This window comes from Prorops nasuta, unplaced genomic scaffold (genome assembly GCF_024137725.1).
Source record: "Prorops nasuta isolate Cenicafe-Biocafe unplaced genomic scaffold, Cenicafe_Pnas_1.2 PNAS00016, whole genome shotgun sequence".
Taxonomy (NCBI): Eukaryota; Metazoa; Arthropoda; class Insecta; order Hymenoptera; family Bethylidae; genus Prorops; species Prorops nasuta.
The window spans coordinates 6,293,307-6,318,387 of NW_027116813.1; the positions used below are offsets into that span (position 1 = coordinate 6,293,307).

General features: G+C 36.0%; 1 protein-coding gene across 3 annotated transcripts; it reads left to right on the forward strand.

Moving 5' to 3' along the window:
- The first annotated feature begins 5,354 nt into the window (after positions 1-5,354).
- On the forward strand, positions 5,355-20,989 carry LOC136779299 (arylalkylamine N-acetyltransferase 1-like). 3 transcript variants are annotated; one of them, XM_066736830.1, is made up of 4 exons: positions 5,355-5,690; positions 18,898-19,165; positions 20,192-20,408; positions 20,525-20,989. In XM_066736830.1, the coding sequence occupies exons 2-4, from the start codon at positions 18,931-18,933 to the stop codon at positions 20,721-20,723; spliced, it is 651 nt and encodes a 216-aa protein (XP_066592927.1). In that variant the 5' UTR covers positions 5,355-5,690; positions 18,898-18,930; the 3' UTR covers positions 20,724-20,989. The 3 variants fall into 3 exon arrangements, with proteins under 3 accessions (XP_066592927.1, XP_066592928.1, XP_066592926.1); XM_066736831.1 differs by lacking the exon at positions 5,355-5,690 and adding an exon at positions 6,620-6,775; XM_066736829.1 differs by lacking the exon at positions 5,355-5,690 and adding an exon at positions 16,315-16,895 and having other exon boundaries at positions 20,525-20,988.
- The last annotated feature ends 4,092 nt before the right edge of the window (positions 20,990-25,081 follow it).

Below are 25,081 nucleotides of genomic sequence, written 5' to 3' on the forward strand. Positions count from 1 at the left end.
TTATTTTCACTTTTCTTCCTCGATCCTCTTTAATCTGCACAATTTTCAAAACCTACGAATCGTTCCAAAAAATTTTGCAAATAATCGTTTCCACCTATAGTTTTTTTTTATATGTATCTTTTCAACTGAAATTATATATTGTGTTGCTGATTTGTGCAAACTCAATATAATTACTTATTTCCTATTCAGAAGCTGTGCATTTTTTTTTTAATCACCATTCTTAAAATTGCAAATTGTCAAGTTTTGAAGAAATATTTTCTACTTGATCGGTAAGAGCAAATACAAGATAATAGATGGAGCTAATTTTACGATCGGTAAAAAAGAAAACGTTGTAAGAAAAATGTATATAATTTCATAAAATCACCAGATATTTACAAATATTACATTATTTACATTGCTTTTGGTTTTACTTTTAAAAATGTAGACGGATAAAGTTAGGGTTGCATACTCTATTATTTTTATAATTTTCTCTCTCTCTGCTGACATCTTGCCAACCAACTTTAACGATTATCGATAAAACAGATTGGTCCTGCTAATTCTTTCGAATTTTACAATGAAATCTGAATACATAATTTTTCCTTTCTTTCGTTATTTAATGAATCGACTAAAGATATGTACATAAATTTTATCAGTTGAATAGAGACAAGAATAAAAATTTTATAAGAAAATACATAAATAGTGATTAAACAAGTCGTAAGAAAAAGACTAGCTTTATTAAAAAAATAATTCAACGTGTCATTGAGAGAGAATTCATATAAATATATGTTTTATACTAAGAAGAATTAAAATTACTACTTTTTACCAATCAAGTTTTTACCGAGTTTCATATTACTTGGGTAAAATTTGCATAAATTGATTTCTTTTTTAAAACGTAACTCGTATTCATGCACGGACAAAGAATTAGCGAAGCATGCAAAAGAAGAAAAGATGTAAGTAGGGGCAATAGTCTAGGTAATAGTTATGCTTATTTTTCTTGTAGAACCACACCTTTGTACCAATGCAGATTCGAGTAAGAAGCTTGACATTTTCCAGCAAAACCTTTCCAACGTTGACAATGTCAATTGTCCTTTCAGTCTCACATGACCTTGACAATTACCCTGAGATGTCAAATCGCTGCAGATAAAGTTTATGCAACTTTTCGATAGGAAGATCAATTTTGGACACATTTTCGATAGAGAAGGATGAAGAAACTTGGCTATTTCTGTACGATGTTCGCGAAACTTGTCATAGCGAGAGTCTCACTTGGCCAACTTGACCTTTCCAAGCCCACAATTTTTTCATACAACTTGCAGTATGTCGCTGTGAAATTGAAACACACACACATGTACATATATAGCTTTCCAAGGGCGCACTATTATTTATTATTGTACTAGCGACAAGATTGAATAGAAACAATTACTAACGAATTGCGAGCTGATCAATGTTTATAAAAAATGTTATTGATGAAGGATAGCGGTCTACCTTGGCCAACGAATCTCTTATAAAACATTTTGTTAGTGGGAACCTTACGTTAAAAAAACTCGAGTAGTTTTTGCAATTCTTATACATATATTAATCGGTCTATATAAAATATTACTTTCCTTCGTTATAGTCATATATATATATATATATATATATATATAAGCTTACATTATTTCTCGAAGAAAATTATTGTTATATACTTTTCTGTAATGTTTAAATATACGACTTAACTTGTTACTATTGATTGTACCGAAATATATTTGTGCAAAACAGTGTAAGAATTTTAAGACATTTATTGCTTTAAATAAATTTGTCTCTGATTATAAAATGTTGGATCGATTTCGATGAATTTGCTCTATTGGCCAGGTGATTATTAAGAAAAGTCATTAAGGAAAAAATTCTTTTGTTTATGAGTGTGGATGGAAAATATTCATGAGGCACGATCTACTACGACAGGAGAAAAAGCGAACAAAAGGAGGCTGTCGGACCTGTGCTTATTATCGATGTTAACACGCTTATTAACTGAGTTGCCGTTAACTTATATATTTACAATATTCAATGTTCTTTCAGCAAAACTACAACGCGCAAATACAGTTAGAAATGAATTTTAATTGAATGAAGATGTGCACCGAGAGTAAAATAATAAAGTACACCGCTGTTAAATTAGATTATACTTTGTAATTGTGAAACATTTGAAAACGAGAACTAATAAATGTACAATACTGTCAATGTTGCCACTCGATTACCAATTATTTGTTCATGCTATTTAATTGCCATTATAAATAGTTATTTCCAATATACGTATATAGTAGACTGTCCTTAATTTTTGTTTATCTTTTATTTATCGCTCCAATCCTAAAAATCGTTAATTTGGGTAGAAAAAACAACTTTTCCACATTTTCAACTCAATAAAAAATTTTTTAGAACTGCCACAATCAACATTTATATTAATTTTACATAACAATTCATTTATCTTCGAAACTATAGAAGATATCGAGTTATTGCTAACAAACTTTTAAAAAGCATATGAAGAGAGACATAGAAAAGGTTAATGTAAAGAAAATTGATATCTTTTATAATTTCGGAGATAAATTCATTTTTACGTAGAAATTACTATATTTTAGGGTTCCAGAGGAATTAAAAAAAAAAAACTAAAATTTGACGCTCCAGCGAAGGAAAACATTGATTTAAATCGATCAAATGAATTAAAAAAAAAAATTTTTTAATTCAATATAAAAAGTATTAGAGAGAACTGCATCGATTCGTATAATATACAGAGGTTATCACCGAAGGCGCACCAGAGGTGGAATATAAAAATTCATTTATCTCTGTAAATATAAGAAATATTAATTTTTTGTATAAGACCTTTCTGATTGCAAATACATAGGAGATTAAAAGATGTCATATACAAAAAATTAATATCTCTTATATATATTTTTAGAGCTAAATAAATTTATATGTTCCACCTCTGGTGTACCTTCGGTGATACACTCTGTGTATCACCTGGATTGTGAGGCTGTTCTAGTACTTTTTATATTGAGCTAAAATTTTTTATAAAATCATTTGATCGATCTAAATTAACGTTTTACTTCGCTGGATCGTCAAATTTTGGATTTTTTAAATTCTTAGAATCCAAAAATACAGTAACTTCTAGGTAAAAATTAATTTATCTCCGAAATTATAAAAGATATCAATTTTCTTTATATAACACTTTCTATGCCTCATCTCAAAAGTTACTGTCTAAAATGTTGTTAGTTTGATATATTCTATATATAGTTTCGGAGATAAATGTATTTTTATGTAAAATTGACATAAATGTTGATTGAATAAGTTTTAAAAAATTCTTTATTGTGCTGAAAATTTGGGAAAGTTGGTTTTTTCTATCGAAATTAACAATTTTCAGGACTGGAGCGAAATAAAAATCAGGACAGTCTAGTATTATAGGCTATATTTAAGTTGCGCGTTTTACACAATAAATTAATATATATATATACTTGCGACATGTGGAAGACTGTTAGTTCGGGGAGTGAAATTGAAATATTGCCGGAAGTAGTTGCCGAGTGCAAAATTGTAACTTATTCCCGACGTTCTATAAAAGCAAGGGTTTACATAGCAAACAAACAGAGTATGGGAAGAGGCGGTAATCACGATAATCCTTAAAATGCAAATAATTCTTTGAAAATTGAGTTAACGTTGAGCCAAAGATGGGAAGACGGCGGCTTGCCATTCAAATAATTAGCATGAATATGTTAATGCCGAAGAGCGACTAAAAATAATTCTAGAGGATTTTTTATCGAATTGCAAATTCAAGTAATTTTTAATGATTTTTAATGCGAGGAATAAAAATACTGGAGAAACAGCATACGGAACGTGTATTTTCAGCTATTTTGTTACATCGAGCATGACTGTTGAAAAAAAAAGAATAATAAGTGCAATGATAGAAAAAAAAAGACTAAGTATGGAAAACCTTGGGTTATGGTAACGGTTGGACAATATAGCGTCGCTGCGAGAATTGGTCTGATTATGCATTGTATCGTTAAATGTGGACTTTACCAATTTTCCCATTCTATTGTTAGATTATCTCTCCACGATAATAACTATCGTTTTTTTTAACTCTTTTTACAAACGGTTTTTTCTCCTATTAGACGCTAACTTACGTAATTGTATATATGTATAGCCGCGTGGTACAAAGCAACAATACTACACTACAGTATCGCACAGGGTTCAAAAATAGTGAGAAAAATTGTAGTCTAGACAATTTCTAATTTAATAATTTTTTTCATGGATATTCGATAGAATTGATGATGGACCAGCTTAAGGATCAATGCTGTTTCATCACACACACACACACACACACACACACACACACACACACACACGAGTCTCTTAATGAAAATAAAAGTTTCACCTGAACCTGTTTGTAGAAGATTTTTTTATTTTTATTATTAGGAACTTTTTATATTTATCGATGATATTAAATTATGAAAAATCTGACATTGATCCAATATCTAAGAATAGACTTCCGGTCCTGGAGAGGTTAATATTATAATTATAAGGTCCGTCTCTCTTCCGTATCAGTTCCTCTTTTTACCACTTTCTCAAATATTCTTATAACTACTGCTGTATAATCGCGGAGCACACACGTGTTAGAAATGTTTCTAAAACGTTCCAACGTGTCAAATTGAGTAACGTATAGCAGAAATGTGTTTTTAACACTATATGTAACAAACTCTATAACATTACAGTACAATAAAATTTCTCGTAATCAATTTAGACAGTTAAAACATTCGAGGAACGCTTTTTACACTACACGTATTGTGATAGATAATCTATATACGCGTTTCGTTAAAAGCTGTATATGTAATATTAGACAAAATTGTAAAAGAAATCAGGTCACAATATAATCTATATAGATAAAATTATAGTGCATTAGACTTAAATTAATTGTGTTACCCAAGAGAGTCTGTATTGATTATATTTAATATTTAACAAAATACAAGTTTAACACTGATTGTTAAGTTTATCACATAAAACTCGAGTTGCAATTTTAATTTTAAAACGCAGTAGACTTGTCTGACAAAGCAGCACAATTGCTAGCATAAACTATATTATAATAGACACTATAATAACCGTACGATCAACATTACATTTTCACACAGTCACCCAGGGTCCAATTAACCATACACGTGCACAGATATCACTCGTGTTAATCAAGTCCGATAATAAAATAGAGCATAAATCATGTAATTTTTATAGGTGCTTGTATATATATAGCAAGTTATATAAATTTAGGCTAAACCGTCGAGGCCTAACTTGAAAACATTGGTGAAACTATATTATTTATATCATGCAATGTGTCAGAGCTGAGAGTTATCATTATTGTTAGTAATGGGATTACAATGGACGGTAAATGTGAATAAGGGGGAGGGGGTATATCCGGACGATCCGTGCCACCCATTTTCGCAACGTCAACGCCGAGGGCTCGATTAACCACGTGCACAGATATCGCTCTTCCTAATGAAATTCAATAGAAAAATAGAGCATCGGTCACCCTTTGGATGGGGCTCTGGCAAAAGGGATATTACGAGACCGGATGGTAATGACCCTACCATGCCACTCTATCTTCGCTTTTACACTGCCAGTGCACGACTGGCCATTGCCTAAAGGGGACACGAACACCACGGGCTTTCGCAATTAAAGCTTCGCGTCCAAAGTCCACGAAATTTTCGGTACGTAAACACAAGCATCGAAGCAAACCAAACGGTTCCATTAATCTCGACCTCTCATCGGGTCTCATCTTTAACATTGCACGAACAGCATTTTTCTCGAGACCTGCGCAGAATCTAATTTGCTCCCATTTCGTTCCCTCCGATTCCAATTGCTTCGATTCGTCGGAATTCGACGATCGTTCCTAGTTTCCTCCCTGGACGGATGAAAGTTCAGCCGGATAGGTCGATATATTCTTTAGAGTTTAAAGACGAATCTTCGTTTGGGAATGTCAGCAGCACACTCGCCCTTCTATCTTTAGCCACTATCCGCATACCACGAAGATATTCAGTCTCCTGCAACTGGATTATTTTTAACTATTATCTCCTTGAACTTTGTCACTAACTTACTTTTCATTTCCAAGTCAATTTTTATTCAGAATTACACTGATTCTGTAAATTTTGTATTCCTAGTACAGGCTCTGTTATGGCTTTACGTTAATTAATGCGATAGTGTTATCTAATCGTCAAGACGTACAAGTTTTTTTGCTTTGAAAATAACACAGTTGTGGTATCATTTCCAATCATTCTAATAGTATTATATTGATAACTTCTCAAAGACGGTTATTTACAGGCTTCTGGCAGTAGAGTTATATATATATATATATATATATATATAATCGTATAATATTATTTTTCTCAAAGGAACAAGAAATTCCTTACAATTCTGTTACTTTGTCAAAAAATCCAAATAGTATTGCCTGTAACTTTTCAAAAACAGTCGTTCACAGATTTCTCGATTCAAATTATATTTATATAATATTTATAGTAATATTGTTTTTACACATAAACAATATATTTATATATATATATACACAGGTTAGAATTGTATTGTTTTATTAATACAAACGTTCAAATAATATAAACGATAACTTGGGGAGAAAAGCGATTATTCAGACATTTTTCGAGAAGAATTAAATTGATAATTCTATATTGTTATTATATTGTAAAAATAAACAACATTGACTATAAGCGCGATACTATAACGCGCTTTGGACCGAAAGAAAACTGCAGTGGTTGCGCACGAGCACAGTGCTTCATATAAATCAGTGAGTATATACAATTTTTATCTATCGTTATTACTCATACTCATTATCAAACAGATTTTCGATCTTATGCGTGCCGAAAAAGAAAAACTTTACAAACGCTACGAACAATGAGCCGCGAATGAGCGTGCGGATTTCAGTATAAATTACCCTAAACAACTCGACAACACTGACACAAAGTCTGCACTCGGGACAATGTAAATATTTTCTTTCTCGAGCGATACAAATTTAAGCAATAACCCACAACTGCGAATAGCATAAAAAAAGTCAAGTATCCACAACAATGATTGCGCACGAGGAGAGTTATTTTGAATATATTATATAGTCAAACCAGTATAAATAATCTTAAAAATAAGAGGAGGTTAAAGTGCGATCGCGCGAAGGAGTTGGAACGAACATATTCTACACGTGCTCTGTTTACATAAGAGAATGTGTGTCGCTTGTCATTTTTCTACGGATAAATATTTGTATACTCCGTGACTCGATTAACGCAAGATGAATCTGCAGTGTTTAGCGAGGAGAAAATCACTTGTGGCAAAATACGAACACGACCTGAATGGTTCGTCAACAGAGAGCTGCGTTCTGTTTATTATGAATTTGATCGGTGATTTTTCAGCGTGGCTTCGCTACATGCGTGTCGACTTCCGGCCGCGCGCGTGCCCGAGGTGCGAGATTTCTCGTAGACCAGCGCGTGGGACTTAATTGCGATTCATTTTTTGCTTCTTACGCGTGCGTCTAGTAAACTTCCAATTTAACGGGATGTGACGTCAGCGGTGCGATAAAAAATAAAGAAAACGCGAAGAGATCGAGGTGCGTGGCAAACGTTCCGCTAAGAGGGATCGAGAGGCCAAATCAAACTGTGTCTCTCGAGAGTGGAGTTGAGAGTAAACAATAACAAAGGCTTGGAAAGTGTGTACGGAAAAAACGAGTCGAGTTGACCGGACGGTCGCCTGGGGGGGGGGGGGAGTGGATTCGTTTGAATGGATGTAAACAGAAGATCGACCGCGGAGCAACGTGTTTCGAGGGCAACCTAACCTCCGTTCTTCTTTATGTATATACAAAGGAGAAATGTAAATAAACTAATAATGGTTAGGATCTCGGTGCATTTGGAAAAACTTGGGAGGAATCGTGGTGAGAAGGATGAACGTTAGAAGAATGCAGGGGGCGGCGACGGTACGTAATTGTCGTCTATCGCTAGACGATGCGTGTTTGCACGAGAGTGATCTCTCTGGTCGCGAGTACAATGTGAAATGAGCGCGAGTTGATCGTCGACACGTGCGCTACAATGAGGTCGTAAATACTCCCATAAAATTACACTCGATCGTTTTAAAGGCGAGTGCTTCTCTCGCCACGGTTCTCCATCTCCTGCAGTTATATTGGTGCGTGATGAATGCGCTTTGGAGCCGTCATTGTCAAGTGCACCGTGCACGAGCGCGCTAAACTGTAATTTGCTTGGAAAACTGGTTTAGCCAGGATGTAACCGTAGAATTTTTATCGTCCGCCATTAACAATTACAAATTCGAGCCAACCAACCTCCGATGAATCAAATAAGAAACGATTGATAAGATCAGTGCTATTTTAATAAATAAAATGGCTATCAGAGTTTTTCTTCGCGACATTAATGACGGTGAGAAAGAGACAAGATTTGCCGGGAGATTGCGCTGCGGCTCACACGTGAGAACCAGTCTGTGCGCGACGCTGTGGACAACTGGAGAGGGGGCAGAGCCGAGATATTAGCATCTGGATTGGAGCAACTTACTGATTGTAGATGACAGAGCTTGATAAATGATGGTAAAGCTAATGTAGCAAAAAAGTAGCTTAATGATAGCTTTACCAGATTACACGCGCATAAAGTACACCTGTCGTGAGAGGAAACGCTCCACTGATTTTCCATGCACATTTATCTACCTGTAACTGTGTACTTGGATCAGTTCTGTATAGGTTCCGAACCCGCGTACCTAATTAGGTACACCTGATTTACGCAATACTCGAGTGTCCGATCGTTTCAGCAATTCTTCCCTTTCGATTATCTCGACTTTTTTCGCTCCATCGCTTTTCGTTGAAAATTTACAAAGTCGGCCACCCGTGCCTAATTAGGTATACTCGATTTTCATAACAGTTGGATATAGCGAATTAATTTAACGTTTATTCCATTCGGATTATCTCATTTTTTTTACTCGACCATTTTCACTCTGGACACACATGAATAATCGGGTACTGGTGCCTAATTAGGTACTGTGCCTAAAATGCAAACAATATTCGGTTTACAGCGAATAAATAACTGGCTATCCTATTTTCTTTTTCGTTCTTCTTCGGTGTTCTTCGCTTCATCATTTTCACGTTAAATCCGTTGCATCAGCGAAAAAAAATCAGGCACCCGTACACATATTTATAATCAAGTTGCTATGTTCAGGCGACATCCTCGGCATGTCCGCTGGACGCGTGGATATTCCGGGCACATTCTATAGGGATATCCCGAGGATATTCATGCTATTGGGGCAGATACATGAAAATTAAACAATATTCGCTCCACAACACAAATCGATTCGGTACTAATCACGTGTTTTTCTCCTACTTTCTATTCACTCGATATTTACCACCTTGAACACAATGTACCTAAAAAATCAGGCATCTTTACCCAATTAGGTACGAGAGAATTTAGGTACACCTCATTTCTATAAAGTTTTCTGCAGATTTCCAAGCGACTTACGATAACACAGTGAGCCTCCTTCTTAAACGTATACAATTCAGATCGCAGGAAGATTAATGTATAAATAAATCACAGCTTATCGGGAATAATTTGTACGCGCAGATCCGTTTCCGAGATGACAAACGCGCAAATTTCAAGGCGATCAGGAATAACCGTGTAGAATCGTCCGCGATACAAGGAAAGATCCCGAGACCTTCCTCGATAAATGGCATAGCGGGCCCTAAAGCGGGGAGCCAATGAGCGCGAAGCCCTCGACCGCTCCGCCTCCGAGCGGGCCCCTTTACTTATTTTTTACCTCTTTTTTTCTCTTCCTCGACAAATCAGCTTTTTCATCTCATTCTTTCTTACTCTCCCCTCCCCCCCCCCCCCCCCCCCCGCCATTTCCAGCAGTAGCTAAACGATATACATTAATGCAATATCAATTACACAAGTTAATCGTGCAATGCAGCTTTATGATTTGTAGCTACTTCCCCAAGTGGTCATTAGCTTCAATCTAGTCCAAATCTAATCTAGACCGCGATGAAACCACGTAACATCATCTGCGCTTAAAACGATACGACGAAGCTTTGCATTGTTCAATGAAACGAACCTTTTGTTCGTCTATTTGTCCAAATAGAGGATATTCATAATTAGCACGCTTTTTCATCATAACAAAGTCTCTGCAGATGCGATTAATACGTTCGTATATAGAATTCTGCGTATGCAACTATACAATAATATTCGTTTCTCATCTAAAAACGTTTACACTCTTCTGAATCATCCGCAACGGTGTGTCAATATTTTCCAGTTGATTCCTCGAAGAAGAGGTTCAACGTTTCGCGCAAAACTTTCACGCTTTCTTAAATCTTCATCGACGTTACGCTGAATTAGGTCTCTTGGTTGAATTTTCTAAACATTTTTTGCACGTTATACAAATATATCCGTAAATACGATACGTACAGTTACATATTCTACTATTTCATATACGATATCAATATATCAGGTTTCTATCTCGTCCAAAGCCACACACGAGAGGTGTCGTAACACCGTTAGAGGCACACACATATACATTTTTTTCTATTCCTCTTCTTCTCGCGGATTAAAATCAACTTGAAACGATTTTAACGCATAAATAATATTTGCCGCTGAAAATACAAAACACCCCAAAGCTTGCACGTAAGAAAATATTTGTTTATTTGTGTAACCATTGGTTATAGCAAACTCTTGCATAAGATTTCTCTGAATATAAATAGTAAGAAATTTTGAGAAGGTTCTGTGTAAAAATTTAATTCTTTTATATATATATATATATATATAGATGCACGCATTGTCGAAGCTGTTGGACATTTTAAGCGATGGACCCTGTACATATAGAGCACATAAAACACAGTCGGTGTGAAAAAATGATACGTGTATAGTTCAGCCATACTCTGGTATACAAATTTTATTTAGAAAGTATAAACTTAGGCAAAGCACACGCGAATCAAGTTCCTGCAGAGTACTCGAATTGGCTAGAAAAGTTAAGTGTTGCCTAAAATGGGAAGTTGGCGTCCATTAATTCACTCTACCTTTTTCGAAGAACAACTATGTAGCAAAGCCTATACCATGCACCTATTGCGAGTCTTTATTCCAGTTCTTTTAAAACTGTAGCTATAATTATCCTACGATAAACAAAGTGTTGAATTAACAACAATTGTAATTTTGCGTTATCGTCTCTTGATGCAAAATTAGTTTAAGAGGATCGCTAAAATTCCTCGTGAGAATTGCAAGTGCGATGAAAATTGGGCGATTGGAATCCGGTTGGAAAGGATCGAGAAATTCTGAAGGAGCAACTACGGGAATATAGGCGGATAACATTTGTCTCTGTATATGTGCTTGTACATGCATGTATATATAGCTCGATGAACAATAGATTGTTTTGCTTATCGAACGTGGCGATCAAAGGTTGGAGAAACGCTGTTCTCGAGTCACATGTCCTATCCGCATCACGATTTCTATTCTATTCTTTAACCCCCCCCTCCTTCCCACCTTCTATTCGCTATTCGTTCCACCTGCTCGCCACGCTATTCACGCGGCATTGGATGCTTTCACGGACATTTCAGAGATGCCTTCCCCCCTTAATTAGTCCACAATGTCTTACAAAGATATATGTATATATATATGTACAGGGTGTTTCCGATTAACTCGTGCCAAACAGATAAATTCGTATCAAGAAAATTATTTTAAGAACAAAATTCTTGTATCATTTTATATTCAGCTTGTAACTAGAAGCTTATTACAAGGATTAAACAGAGTTTATTCATTCGAAACTTCCTATTGGTTGAACTATCGATAACCTATACCTATTGGTTAGCAACCATTTAGTCCTGGAACCAATAGAAAATTTCTTAATAAGAAATTTTTAATTTTCAATAACTTTTTATTCAAGAATCACAAGAAAAGTTGTTATGAGAAAATAATTCGTAAAAAAATTCAGTCAATTTGAATATATAGGTTTGGCCATAGTTGACTGGTCGCATTGCAGTATATGTAACAAGTACATACGCTGTATAATCAACCAAACGCTCTCTCACTCGTATTAATAACGAGAGAGAGTGAGAGAGAGAGAGACAAGACGAAAAGACTGAAATTAAAGATTTTTGAAGGGCGAACTGAATTGATGTGCGTTTGCGTAATAAATCCACGCAGCAGGGACTGACTTGATATAAACGTTGGAGCGATCCACCATCTACCAAAGCTCAGTTTCGTCCAAAGAAACGTAATCGCCTCGATGAGAAATAATTGAATTTATGGTTCTAGTTTTTTTCTAGCTTTCATAAAATTTCTGCTGCTTTGTAATATAAAGGCGTATATAGAGGCTTCGGATGAAAAAGGCAAACGCGAGAATACACCTATGGAATACAAAGCTGTTCGAGCGGCATCAGAGGGGAATTAACGATGCTGCGCGTCCAATCGGCTGAGAGCAAATGATCAACCTGGGATCGATCGTTGCATCGTGGTGGACGATGGACGATGAGCGGTGACCTTGAATATTAGCTTATCTCGATCAGAAGCTGAGTCGACCTTCCTTGTCAATGACAAATTATTTACAGGGGGGGTGGGGTGTTTTCACAACAAATTTCAGCAAAATTACGTAACATCGAAGGGTCGATGACCTTTAACGATAAAAATGCCTCCGATCCAGAGTTTCTTTGCAAAATTAATTCTCAAGAAGAAGCATCGAAAATCCACTATTTATTTCTCATTTTTCCACGCGCATTTTTCAGGTTTTCTTCAGCTTTTTCCGTCTCGTATGCTCCGGCACTAACGGAACGACTCGACACTGAAACTCGTCCAGACAGCGTCGTTCATAAATTATTATTCTCTCATTGTAATAGAGAAAAAAAGCTTAATATATATATATAAACGTGCATAAAATCGTATTACAGCTGCATCGATCGTAATCTTTCGAAAAATGAATGTTTTAAAGGTGTAGAGGTAGGGGGGGGGGGGGGGCATAAAATTTTATCGCTTTAAAAAAGGTTTCAATCGAGCTATTTATCTCGCAGTTGGATGAATGTCGATCGAGACTGAAAAATCAAGTGGAAAAAATCAGTGATTTTGATCGAAATGAATAAAAAATCTATTAATGTAAATGAAATCCTATAAATTCTTTTCATGCAACTGTAACGTCATTGGTAATGCCATGTTTCAGGAGCGATGTGCATAATGTTAATGCGAGTGCGAACATTAAGCGTTCCAACTTGTCTCGCAATAATTAGCTTTAACTAGTAGCGCCGAGCGCGGTGGTTTGTGAAAAGAGAGACAACGCCAATCGTGGAGAGACAGGAAATTATGTTATATATATATATATATATATATATATACAATAATAGGTTTTTTTGTTATTATAAAAGCCACCGGAAAACTTGACATTCGCACTTCCTTTTCCCAGCGAATGAGAACAGTCGGAAAATGTGTGGACAATTAAAGTGTTTTATCTACTTTTCTTACCAAATTGAACCATGCAATTACTAATAAATATAATTTCTTTGTGATAATACAATCCTTCGAGCCAACTGCATGCTAGTAACGATAAAGACAGCTCGATTCCTCTTTCTTGTAAAATTATGGGAGAAACTTCGATTATCGTTAAACATTATTTCATAATTAAAAAAATACACATACGAGTCTTTACGTCATAATTTGCACTGGGAAAAAATTAATTTTTTCAATCGTTGAATAACGCAAACGTGATAAACTTGTATACAAGAATGGTAAGTAATTATGGTGGTGCATTTGTTAATTAATAACAAAGAAGTTTATATGGTTACGTTTTACTAGCAAAATTGCATGAAATTATTGCAATTTAACGAAAGAAAATAGATTACGCGGAAATGTATTGATGTTGGTCGCGAGGCAAAACATCGTAAAGATTGATATCATGGAAAATAATGTTTTACAGTTGGAAAATCTATTGATCACAGTATTACGAGTCACGTGAGCTTTAAAATACCAGGTGTGGGTAGCAATTTGCTATTTTCATCTTTTCTCTTTCAATGTCTTGCAATTGTTGTACCATCTAATAGCTTACTCATTCAATTACAAGCTTCCAATAATAACATAAGAGGCACTGCAGGGTACTGGCTGTGCTAATGCAATAATCATCGTGCAATCTAAAATATTAAATATTCTTTAGATATATATATATATATATATATATAATTTTTTCTAATCATCATCCATATATATTGTACCGTAATAAAGAGGATTTTTTATCTGCTTTGCATGTGTATACCATTGAACTTTTAAGGTAGATCCAGTTGACTGTCGATTAACCTTTCCCATAGATATATCCTTTGGCACTCCAAGTCCTTCCACTCGACATTTTTAGTAGACGCACAGACGTTATAACGACAAACCTTTCGCGAGACAATTCGACATTGAAATGTTCCATGTGCGAAGCGCCAATAGTCCTGCAGAGCACCAATTACGACTAATCGATTTACCATCGAGTCTAATTCATTGTTAAATTATACGGCTCTATAGCAACGAGCTATTTTCATTAACAGTGTTGAAACGCTCGCTTCGAACTTGAAGATTCTTGCTATTTAGCCTTACCTGAAACCGTCGCGCGTCGCAGACGAAGGTTAACGATTCCAAGACATGGCGACTCACCGATTACTCATTGATTCAAGCGGATGGTACCTTCCTTTCCAATTCAATATATATATATATATATATTAAATGATATTTCCCATATATTTTTATATTAAATTGTGTATTTCGAGTTTAGTTTATCACACGAAATTGTGTAGACTAATGAGACTTGTCGATTAGGGATATTGGGATCTGACACGTGGGCGGAGTCAATATATATAGATATATAGAAAATTCAATATGGCGCAGAAGTGCCTAAGTGTCTAAATGTCTATTGAAATTACAGGAGGGTTATAATGATTTCGATGGAAAATATCTGTACAAACTTTTCTCCCAAATTCAAAAGTTTTAAGGTTTTCAATAATAAATTGCAATTTATTGAAAAATATCCATAAGAATCAATGTAAAACCCGGGCTTCCTCTGCTTTCATTTTTTACCGCTTGGAGCGCTTCAACTATGTCAGATCCCAATATCGACAGCTCTGGTCAACTATTGATTTGATTATAGACAGTAGCTTTGTCTTTTTCAAAATATAATAAATACAAAAAAATATTTTCATCAATCATATTAAAATATATATTTCGATTTTAACTTTACACGAAATTGTGCAGACCGACGAGACTCGATGATTAGGAATACGCCACTGAGTCATCGATTAAATTGATTCGAGTGGATATCATCTTCATCCTATTAAAAAGATATAAAATATTAAGAGATATTTTCGTCAACAATGCCAAAAAGTGTCTATTTCGATCTTAAATATTTCTTCCTTACTGATAACTCATTTTATTAAATTCCATTAGCCATAAGAAGTGAGACAATTTTCCTGAAAAATATCAAAACGCGTATTCGTTGAATCTTCGATATTGCTTTTAGCCTCGGTGCTTTGCACGAAACGTAATGGACCAAGCTGAGCTGTTATAGAAGAAAGCACAGTAAACGCACGAAGCTCCGATTTATCGACGGACCAATATTGGTAATACATATATATATATATATATATTGCTGATCACATGCTCCAATATTGGCCCTTTATAAATTGGAGATTCGTGTTTTTGACCTGAATAACTCATCGCTGAAACGTTGATTTTAACAAATAGTAAAAGTATACTACTACCTACTTTATTAAATAAAAAAAAAAGAATATCAAATATCAAAGTATTATACTGACATACGCAGTAGTGTATCGAGTATCGAATCGAAACTCTATAGAGATAAACTACACCATAGGAACGATAAAGCTAACTTGTATACATATATATATATACAATATTGGTAGAAGATAAACGGAGATAAAATGAAAGTTTTGCGGTGAAAGATATTAAAAGCTGGATTAACCATCAAACGCTGGTAATTGCAAACTGATGGGTTGTATCTATAGATAAAGGGAGGGAGGTAGACGGAGCTAGGGTTCTTATCGAGCTGAAACATCGTTACTGCTTAATCTCGAAGGAGTGCAATGGGAAGGGACCAACGATCGGTGTCATTCTAGATTCGACGAGCAATAACGTCGCAGCCGAAAACAAGCCCCGAAAAAGTGTCTCGATGAGAATAATCGGCCAGAGTGACAGAGCAAAGCTTCAAATCATAATTCAAAGAAGAAAATTGTTTACTTTGATAATATATCAGCGAGGCATAGTGATTTAAATTATAATATTTCTCGAAACAAGTTCCGTAAAAGGTTGATCCATCAAAATGACTCGGAGGAACATAGAGTTATAAAGTTTTCCAAGAAAGAAACTGTTTAATGGAATATTCATTAAGATTGCTCGGTTTGTGCCTGGAAGATATTTGGAGGATTTTCGTTGGGTTGTACGAGAGAGAGAGAGAGAGAGAGAGGCGTAGTCGAGTATAGTCGCGTTCCGGTTTGCTTCAAGTGTCGCACGTGAGCGAGGCTCCCTTTAACGAGTGTGCCTTGCTGCACCGACATGAGCATATATAAGTCTGGCCTCCTCCTATCTCAAGCCGCAGTGTTAGATTACCTCCAGAGCGTTTACAATGAGTATCGTGTGCTCCAGCAGCAATTAAGCAATTTCCTCGTCGTACACGTATACTCCTTCTTTCTCTTCCCTCGCTGCTGCTGCGAACACTACAATACCCCATCAGACTTTTCTCCCGAGAGATTTGTGTCTTTTCGCCAGTGCATCCCCACCGGACAGAGAGAGAGAGAGAGAGATAAAACTCTTAGAGCTATGGAGACGATGCTGCAAACAAAATTTCAAAATGTCTCGCTCGATGGTAACAAGAAGTCAACGAGCTTCGTTAAAGATGCACCAAATATCCCCAGATATTCGGTAAGAGACTCTCTCTACATTTATATATATATATATACGCTAGTATAATTATTCAAATATAAATAAGTTGATTGAATATTCTCTCAGTGAAAAAAAAAAATTGTTTTTGGGGGTGCACGAGTTGAAAAAATGCCTGGTTATTATTGTAAGGTCGACGAGTGCAAATTTTGTGCAAATGAGGCTATTTCGCAAAGGCATATGGTATGATCGAGTAGAGTTTTCATAGGAAAATTAATAAATGACGCTGACCTAAATATCGCATATCTCTTCCCTCATTTCCGAGCAGGCATGTGAGAGTAGCTCTCGACCATTTTATTGTTATTGGATCTGACGAGCTATTATGTTTACATTCGAGGTACACTAAAATTGACATTGACTGGCGTACGTAATTTTCCTGTCACTCATTTATCTGCGTCACTTGTTATCTTTTCCTGTGAAATTCCTATCGCGTACGGGCTACTCGATTATTAGCTTTATATAGTTTAACTATGATATCTATTATATCTACATATATATATATATATATATATATATATAGGAATTAATCTTAATTACAGCAAGTACTGATTCGAGCAGACTAATCTGTGTAGTTTAGTCGTTCGAAAGGTGCGAATGGTGAAATTATATATATATATATATATATATACACGTTATTTTTAATTGTAAAAATTGTATAAAAATAAATGAGTTATTATTTTCTCGGTAATAAAATTTAAAATATTGAGCCCTTGCAGCATTGATTAAATTAATTAGCAATATTTAGTTAGGATGGGTGGTGATATGTGGTAAATATGTTGAAACCATAGTTTAATTTGTGCACATCATTAGGAATTTTACTGAACAGAAGGTGCGCGTTATTGGAGATGTTCTTGCGATATCGATAAGAAATGCAGTGTTCAATGGTCTAGTTTTTTCTTTCTTTTTAATGGCAATGACCGCAAAATGGACACGAGAGTCGAGTAGAGTCGTGAGTGCGGAAAAGTGTATAATAGTTTATGCACAGAGAGGATATATTGTAGATGCACAGCTGTGCAGCATGTGAAAATGCTACTTAAAATTGTGCACGGAGCAAAAATACAAACGTCCCGCCGCGCGCAAATTGTGTTAAATTTGCATCGTATAGCTGTTACACAAGCAACGATTCTTTGATATTGCAATAAGGAAAGGACTTATTTGCTGGCTAATTAATCAATCTCCTATAATGAGTCGTCTCGTCAAATCACAATTATCCTACTTCCCACTCCCTTATGCGATATTAATCAATTATGGTAAATTCAATTATTACAATTACGATTCAATTACTTTATTTACATATATCTCAGCAATAGATTAGGTTTGATTGAACATCGCACACGTAACATTCCGAAGACATTATTGATCAATTCAAAGCTTCGTTAAATCGTGCTATATATATATATATATATATATATATATATAGGAACTTTATAGATTTCTCTCGATATAACACTCGAATTGAAATAATAATGCAGACCGAAATTTGCGAAAACAAATTTAATTTATGTGCACGAACGAGCCATTATACAAAAATTATATACCTTGTAGACTCGCTAAGTTTTTCTATTGGTAAATAATAGACAAAAATATTTTCTTTGGTGGTTTTGATTGTAAATTTAAGAATTAATATAGAGATGGGATTGTTATTCTTGATAAAAACTCGATACAAACTGTTATTTATTATTTATACATTAAATGACAATGAACAAATGGAGGATGAAAATATTTTTTTAAATATTTGTAATTTACAGTGGAAAAAATTGATGAAACTATTAATTGCTTATTCCTACACTCCACATCCGATGGGATATATTCTTGGAAATTTACTGTTATAGGAATGAAACTTTTGAATATATTGTTTTGCCGATAATTCTTTAAAGTTGCTCGATAACATTGGCAAATTGTATAATATATAGTAAAGGAGTAATTTGCAAGACTTTGAAGGATAATATGAGAATGAAAAACTATATAATGTTTATGTTTTTAGTTGGCCGATACCGTGCGTGACATTCAGACTGAAATGGACTTTCACATTCAAGTGATAAAAAAGTCTGACAAATTTAAGGTACTAAAATTTCTCAGACGGTTCTTCTTCAGAGACGAGCCTATTAATCAGAGCATCCAACTTATACCGGAAGGAGAGGACAGCACTTGTCAAGAGTTGGAGGAATATTGTACGACTGATTGTCTGGAAAATAATTTGAGTTTGATGGCAGTTTCTACCTGTGGAAATATCGTAGGGGTCAGCTTGAACGGTAAGGGACGAGAGGATAATTAAAAATTCTCTTCGAAATTGTCATTAAATTAAAATTATTAACGACCTCTCGCGCGATACATGTGATGGAAGAGCAGAAAAGAATAATATTATATAACTGAAGCGCATGCAAAACCTTTCGATTCGATTGGACGGAAAAAATGTGCACGAGCCTCCAAGAAACGCTGGCACTGGTGCAGTTAAAAATTGCATAATGCATCAAACGGGACTATCCGATGTGCTATGAGTAATTAGTCACTATAATTAGTGTCTCGATCAAGAGTATAGCGCGCGCGTATATAGACGATATAAATTAATACTACTGCAGGTGGCAACGTAATTCGCATAATTATCCGACTCGCCTTGCTGACAGTTAAACGTGTTCCTGCAAAATACTCCAGCAGCCACGAGGGATATATGGTCGAGGGAAGAATTAACAGTAGATTTAAACGAAGCTCGCTAATTACGAGTGCCGGCCGCATATATATATATATATACAAGATATTTTATTGAAAATCACTGGGGAAAGTTTTCTTCGACTTTCTTTTATATTACATTGGACCATTTGTTTATTAAATTAATTCACAATTTATATAGAATAATCGATTCTAACGAGTGCCATTTCTCTGGTTTATCGTAAACTACGCCGAGCACCTTCATGTGTATACGCGCGTTTTTCTTCGAGTACTTAAGATTATAGATATTTAAATGAAGCTCGGAGAAAAAATCATGCCTATAGGTGAATATTGATCAGGTGCCTTGTATAAGATTAATGACTCATTGTATCGCATAGAAAGGATCTATACTCTTAAATCATTGTGCTTCAATGATGATTTGATAAGAGTGTATACAAGATTTTCTCTCCTATTGCCATGTAAAATCGTTACAACAACATTTTTATCCATTATAGAATCAATTGGTTCTCATATAGTTTATAGTATACACAATTAAGCTTTACATTTTATATTAAAATCGTTGTTTGATGAATTCTATGCAACACGTTAATTAATATGTCGATACTATTCAGGTAAAATGGAGCCGCACAAAAGCGATGAGCCGGAGTACATCACAAATTGTAACAATCCAAAATTCAAGAAAATCTTGCAACTGTTGCATTACGTCGATAGCCAAGTAAATGCGGAAGGAAAACTTGCTGGTAAAAATGTTCTGGAAGTAAGAATAATCTCGGTGGATTCTAATTGGAGAGGAAAGGGAATTGCCAAGAAATTAATGGAAAAAGCACTGTGAGTACAATAGTAAATTGATAGTTATTTTGGGAAATTGGAAGAACACGCCCACACACACAACGTGGGCGTGCGTGACAAAATATTAAGAAATGACTGATGAAATTTATTTGCAGCGAAATGGCAAAGGAGCAAGATTTTGATTACGTCCGAACGGATTGTACGTCCCACTTTTCTGCAAAATTGTGCGAAAGATGCGGTTTGAGAAAATATTGGGAAATTAAATATATCGATTACGTGGACAAGAATGGAAAACCAATTTTTACTCCAGCACCTCCTCATACAACAGTGGTCTCATATACAAAGCCTCTATGAAAATTATTAGTCAAGATTGCCACTTTTAAGAAGAAATATATTATTATGTCCATAAATATATAGTCTCTGTGTTTATATAAGTATACAGTTTAATAATAATTATCAAGTGATATATCGGTATATCTATCGCAAAGTAATTCTAATTTAATTCATACATTTTTTATATACCTACATCTATATTAAATTAAAATACTGTTATAAATTCTTATTGTAAACTGTAATTAAAATAATTTATGTTATATAATGTAAATAAAAATTTGTATATTAAGAATGATGGCCTATTGAATTAAAAACTTATTTATAAATAATAAGTATAGTATAAGTAATAAGTATAAGTAAATCAGTGTTAGGCAAAATGTAATTGCAATTACAATTGCAACAACTTTTCAACTATTATAATTCAAATTTGAGAAACGAAAATTAAACGTATATACTTACTACATTTCATGGAATAGGAGCTTTATACTAGATGTAGCTTACGTGTAATTATACAATTTCATTTTTGCAATTTCAAATTACAATAATTTAAGAGGGCTTGTAATCGTAATTGTAAATACATTTTGCCTAAAATGAAAGTAAAGTATACAAGCGTGATAAATTAAATTCTGCTTATATTCGTCAGAAAAGAAGAAACTGTTGAAAACAAAATATATTTTATTAAATACTCTACATACAGATTTTAGTTTGCAGCATTTTTTTCCTAGGCGCCCTTTCAGGGTTCGCCTTTCTTTTCTCTTTACATCCTCCCTTCTCATCCTCTTTACATTATTCTTACACTATTCTTATTTCTACCTTAAAATCTAAACATTCTTGAGAGAGAGAGAGAGAGAGAGAGAGAGAGAGATCTCCGTTGCACTCATTCCTCTTGGACTTTCACTTCCGGGTTCTCTTTTCTACCCCTTCTCTTCTCTAGTTCCCTCATCCACCCTATTCCTTTTCCATCTCCGTCTATCACTTCCCTCATCCTTTCTTCTATCCCTCTCTCACTTTCTCCCTTTCCACCACACCTTTCCATTACCTGCTCCCATCCCTCTACCTCCCAACCACACATATGCTACATTTCCTTTCTTCCACCTTCCTCCAATAATACCCCTCTCTCATCTCATTTCGTAGCCTAAACCTCGCCATCCTGATCCATTCCCCTTCCTTTCTCTCGCTCGTTAAGTACTTCGGTACTCTCTCCTCTCTTATCATTCTATACCACCTATTGTACTTTGATGCCTCTATCCTCGTTCTCCTTTCCCTTTCCTCTCTTTCCTTTTCACCTTCCTCTATTTCCTCCCATATTCTTTCCCTCTCCCCTTTATCCTTCCATCTTTCTCCTCCTCTCTTTTCCCCCTTTCTTCCATAAACTTTCTTCTCCCTTCTTCCCATCTCGTCGTAACTTCCCACCTTTTCTTTCCTCTATTTCCTTTAAACATTCCCTTGCCCACCAACTCCCTTCTCCCTCCCTTAGCTTTTCTTCAAAATCCCATGCCCTTTTCGCTGCCCTCGTTCTTATCTCCTCCCTCTTTATCTCTTCCCTTACCATATATCCCGGAGTCACCCATTCTATAATCCCAAGACCCACTTCACATATCTTTCATTCCCTGCTTCCACCCTTCCTCTTTCTTCCCAGCTCCATATCTCCGCTCCATAACCCACCACTGGCCATATCAACCTATCGTATAACCATACTCTTCTCCTGAAATCATTTCTAAATATCCTTTTTCCCAAACCCCATACTTCCTTCATCACTCCTCCAGCCTTTCTTACTCTTTCCGCATTCTGCCCATCCTGTCTTTCATTCCTTCCAAATTTATATCCTAAATATATTACTTCCTTCTCTTCCTCTATCCATCCCTCTTTCCATCTGATCTTCATCTTTCCCTCCACTCATTTTCCAAACTTCACCAACTTTGTCTTTTCCGTGCTCAGCTCCATCCCCATTTCATCCATAAATTCTTCCACCACTTTCATCATCATCCTCATCCCCACTATTTCCTTTGCCATCACCACAATATCATCCGCATACATTAACGAGTAAACCTTCCTTACTCCAACTTCCTTTCCAGACCAGCCGCATACATTATGAAAAGCTTGGAACTCATTGGACCACCCTGCTTCACCCCTCTAACCGTCCAGAATTTCTCTCCCATCTCCCTACCTTTCCTCACTTTGCATACTGTTTCCTTATACACCTCTTCTATTGCTCCCCTCAAATCCTCACTTATTCCTTTCTCTTCCATTATCTCCCATAGTCTTTTCCAGTCTACCTTATCGAACGCCGCCCTCAGATCAATGAAACACCCTATCATCCCCCGTTCCTACCTTCTATCTCTCTATTCACAACAAAGTTTAGGACAAATATGTTCTCCATCACCCCTCTCCCTTTCCTAAAACCTATCTGCAGCCCTTCCCCTATCAATTTCTTTTCTTCCATCTCCTTCTCTAGTCTCTTTCCTAATACGCCTGCATAAATTTTCGCCGCCGTATCCATTATCGTCACTCCTCTGTACTCCTCCCCCCCCCTTTTTTCCTTCACCCTTCTTCCTTATCGGAACTATAATTCCTACCTCCCATCCCTCCGATCATTCCTTTCCTTTCCATACCCCATCACACATATCCTCCATAATTCCTTCTTTACCTGCCTCCCTCCATGCTTCCATACCTCACTTTCTAGCCCATTCTCTCCCGCCACTTTTCCCGCCTTCGCTCTTTCTATTTGCATCTCTACCTCCCTCTCCTCTCTCCCTCCTTTCCCTCTCTCCACTAGTATCTTGCTCTTTTTCCCTTCTTCCTTCCAACTGTTCCCTGAAATATTTATCCCACTCTCCCACCTCTATCTCTCCTAACCCACCTCCCTCCTTTCCTCTGTATCTTCTTATCACCCCCCATACATCCGCTTCCGTCTTTGCATTTTCTATCTCCTCATTCCACATCTCCCTCCTTCTTTCCTTTTTCTCCTCGCATTTCTCTTTGTATTCCTTCTTTCCCTTTACATAATCCTCTTTCTCTCCTCCTTCCCTCAACCATTTCCTTAATTTCTTCCTCAACTCTCTATTCATCCCTTTACACTCCTTATCCCACCAACCCTTCTTTTCTCGCTTCCTCCACTATATTCTTTATTTCCCTTCCTAGCCTCCTTCATCTTTCCCCTGCCCTCTCCTCCTTTCCTTCCTCTATTTGCTCTGCTCTCTTCCTATAGATCGAATTTATAAACCAAACTAAGCTCGAATCTCAGCTTAGCATTTTCTTAAGACGAAGATCGAGCTTAGCACTGTATTGAAGTTTAAAAAGTGAGACAATTGATCTTAGCTAAGACCGTGCTAAGCTTAAGTTTCATTTATAAATTTGAGCCTATATTCCTCTTTTACCCTTTCTCCCCATCCCTTTGTCACCCATCATTTCCCCTCTCTTCTTTCCTCTCTCCATCTTCTCCCCTTTAGCTCCACAACCAACGGTAAATGATCTGACTCAGTCTTAACCTCTACATCCATTCTCTTTACTCCCAACCTCGTCCTTCTGTCTCCAATTACATAATCTTTTACCGATCTCCCCATATGTCCTACATATGTAGTATGTATAATCCCCTTCTCTCCCTGTCCCCATCTATCCTTCCATTCCAAATTTCCATCCCCATTTCCCCTTCTAGCTCCACCATTCTCTTTCCTTCTGCATTGACCACCTTGTCCTTTGACTTCCTTCCTTCCTCTTCTTCCTCTTCCTCATTCCCCGCTCCCAGCTTCCCTGTCCTAGCATTCCAATCCCCTCCTATCATGCATCTCTTCTGCTGCTCTCCCTCTACTATTCTTCTTTTATCCCTTCCTCCTTATTTCTTATCCTGTTGCCTATATACAGTGCTATAATCCTCCACTCTTCCCTTCCTATTTTAATTTCTACCTCCATTATCTCTTCTTCTCCCTTTCTCCTACTTTCCAACGTTTCCAACTCTCCCCTCACCCCTATCATTATCCCACCTCTTTTCCCTACTTACTTTTTCTAACCTCAACCTCTTTATCCTCCCTACCTTACTGATCCTCTCACTCCCTTTCTCCGCTAGATGTCACTACCCTATTCCTTTTGTGGTGGAATTGAAAAGCAATATGGCGGACATCGCCATTGTGTCGCCGTGACACGAAATGCTATCATCATAAAAGTGATAACTTGGACTGCTTTCATAGGTTGGCAAAACTGATCACATACTGTACAGCGCCGGTGCACTTGCACCAATAACATGTATGTATATGTATACTATAACAAACCCCTACCTACATGATGTAACATCCTATATAAACGGGGTAAAATGTATAGTCCCTCTCTCTTATCCATTAACCCTGATTTCTGATAGACCTTAGTAATTGGTCCTGGTACCCGAG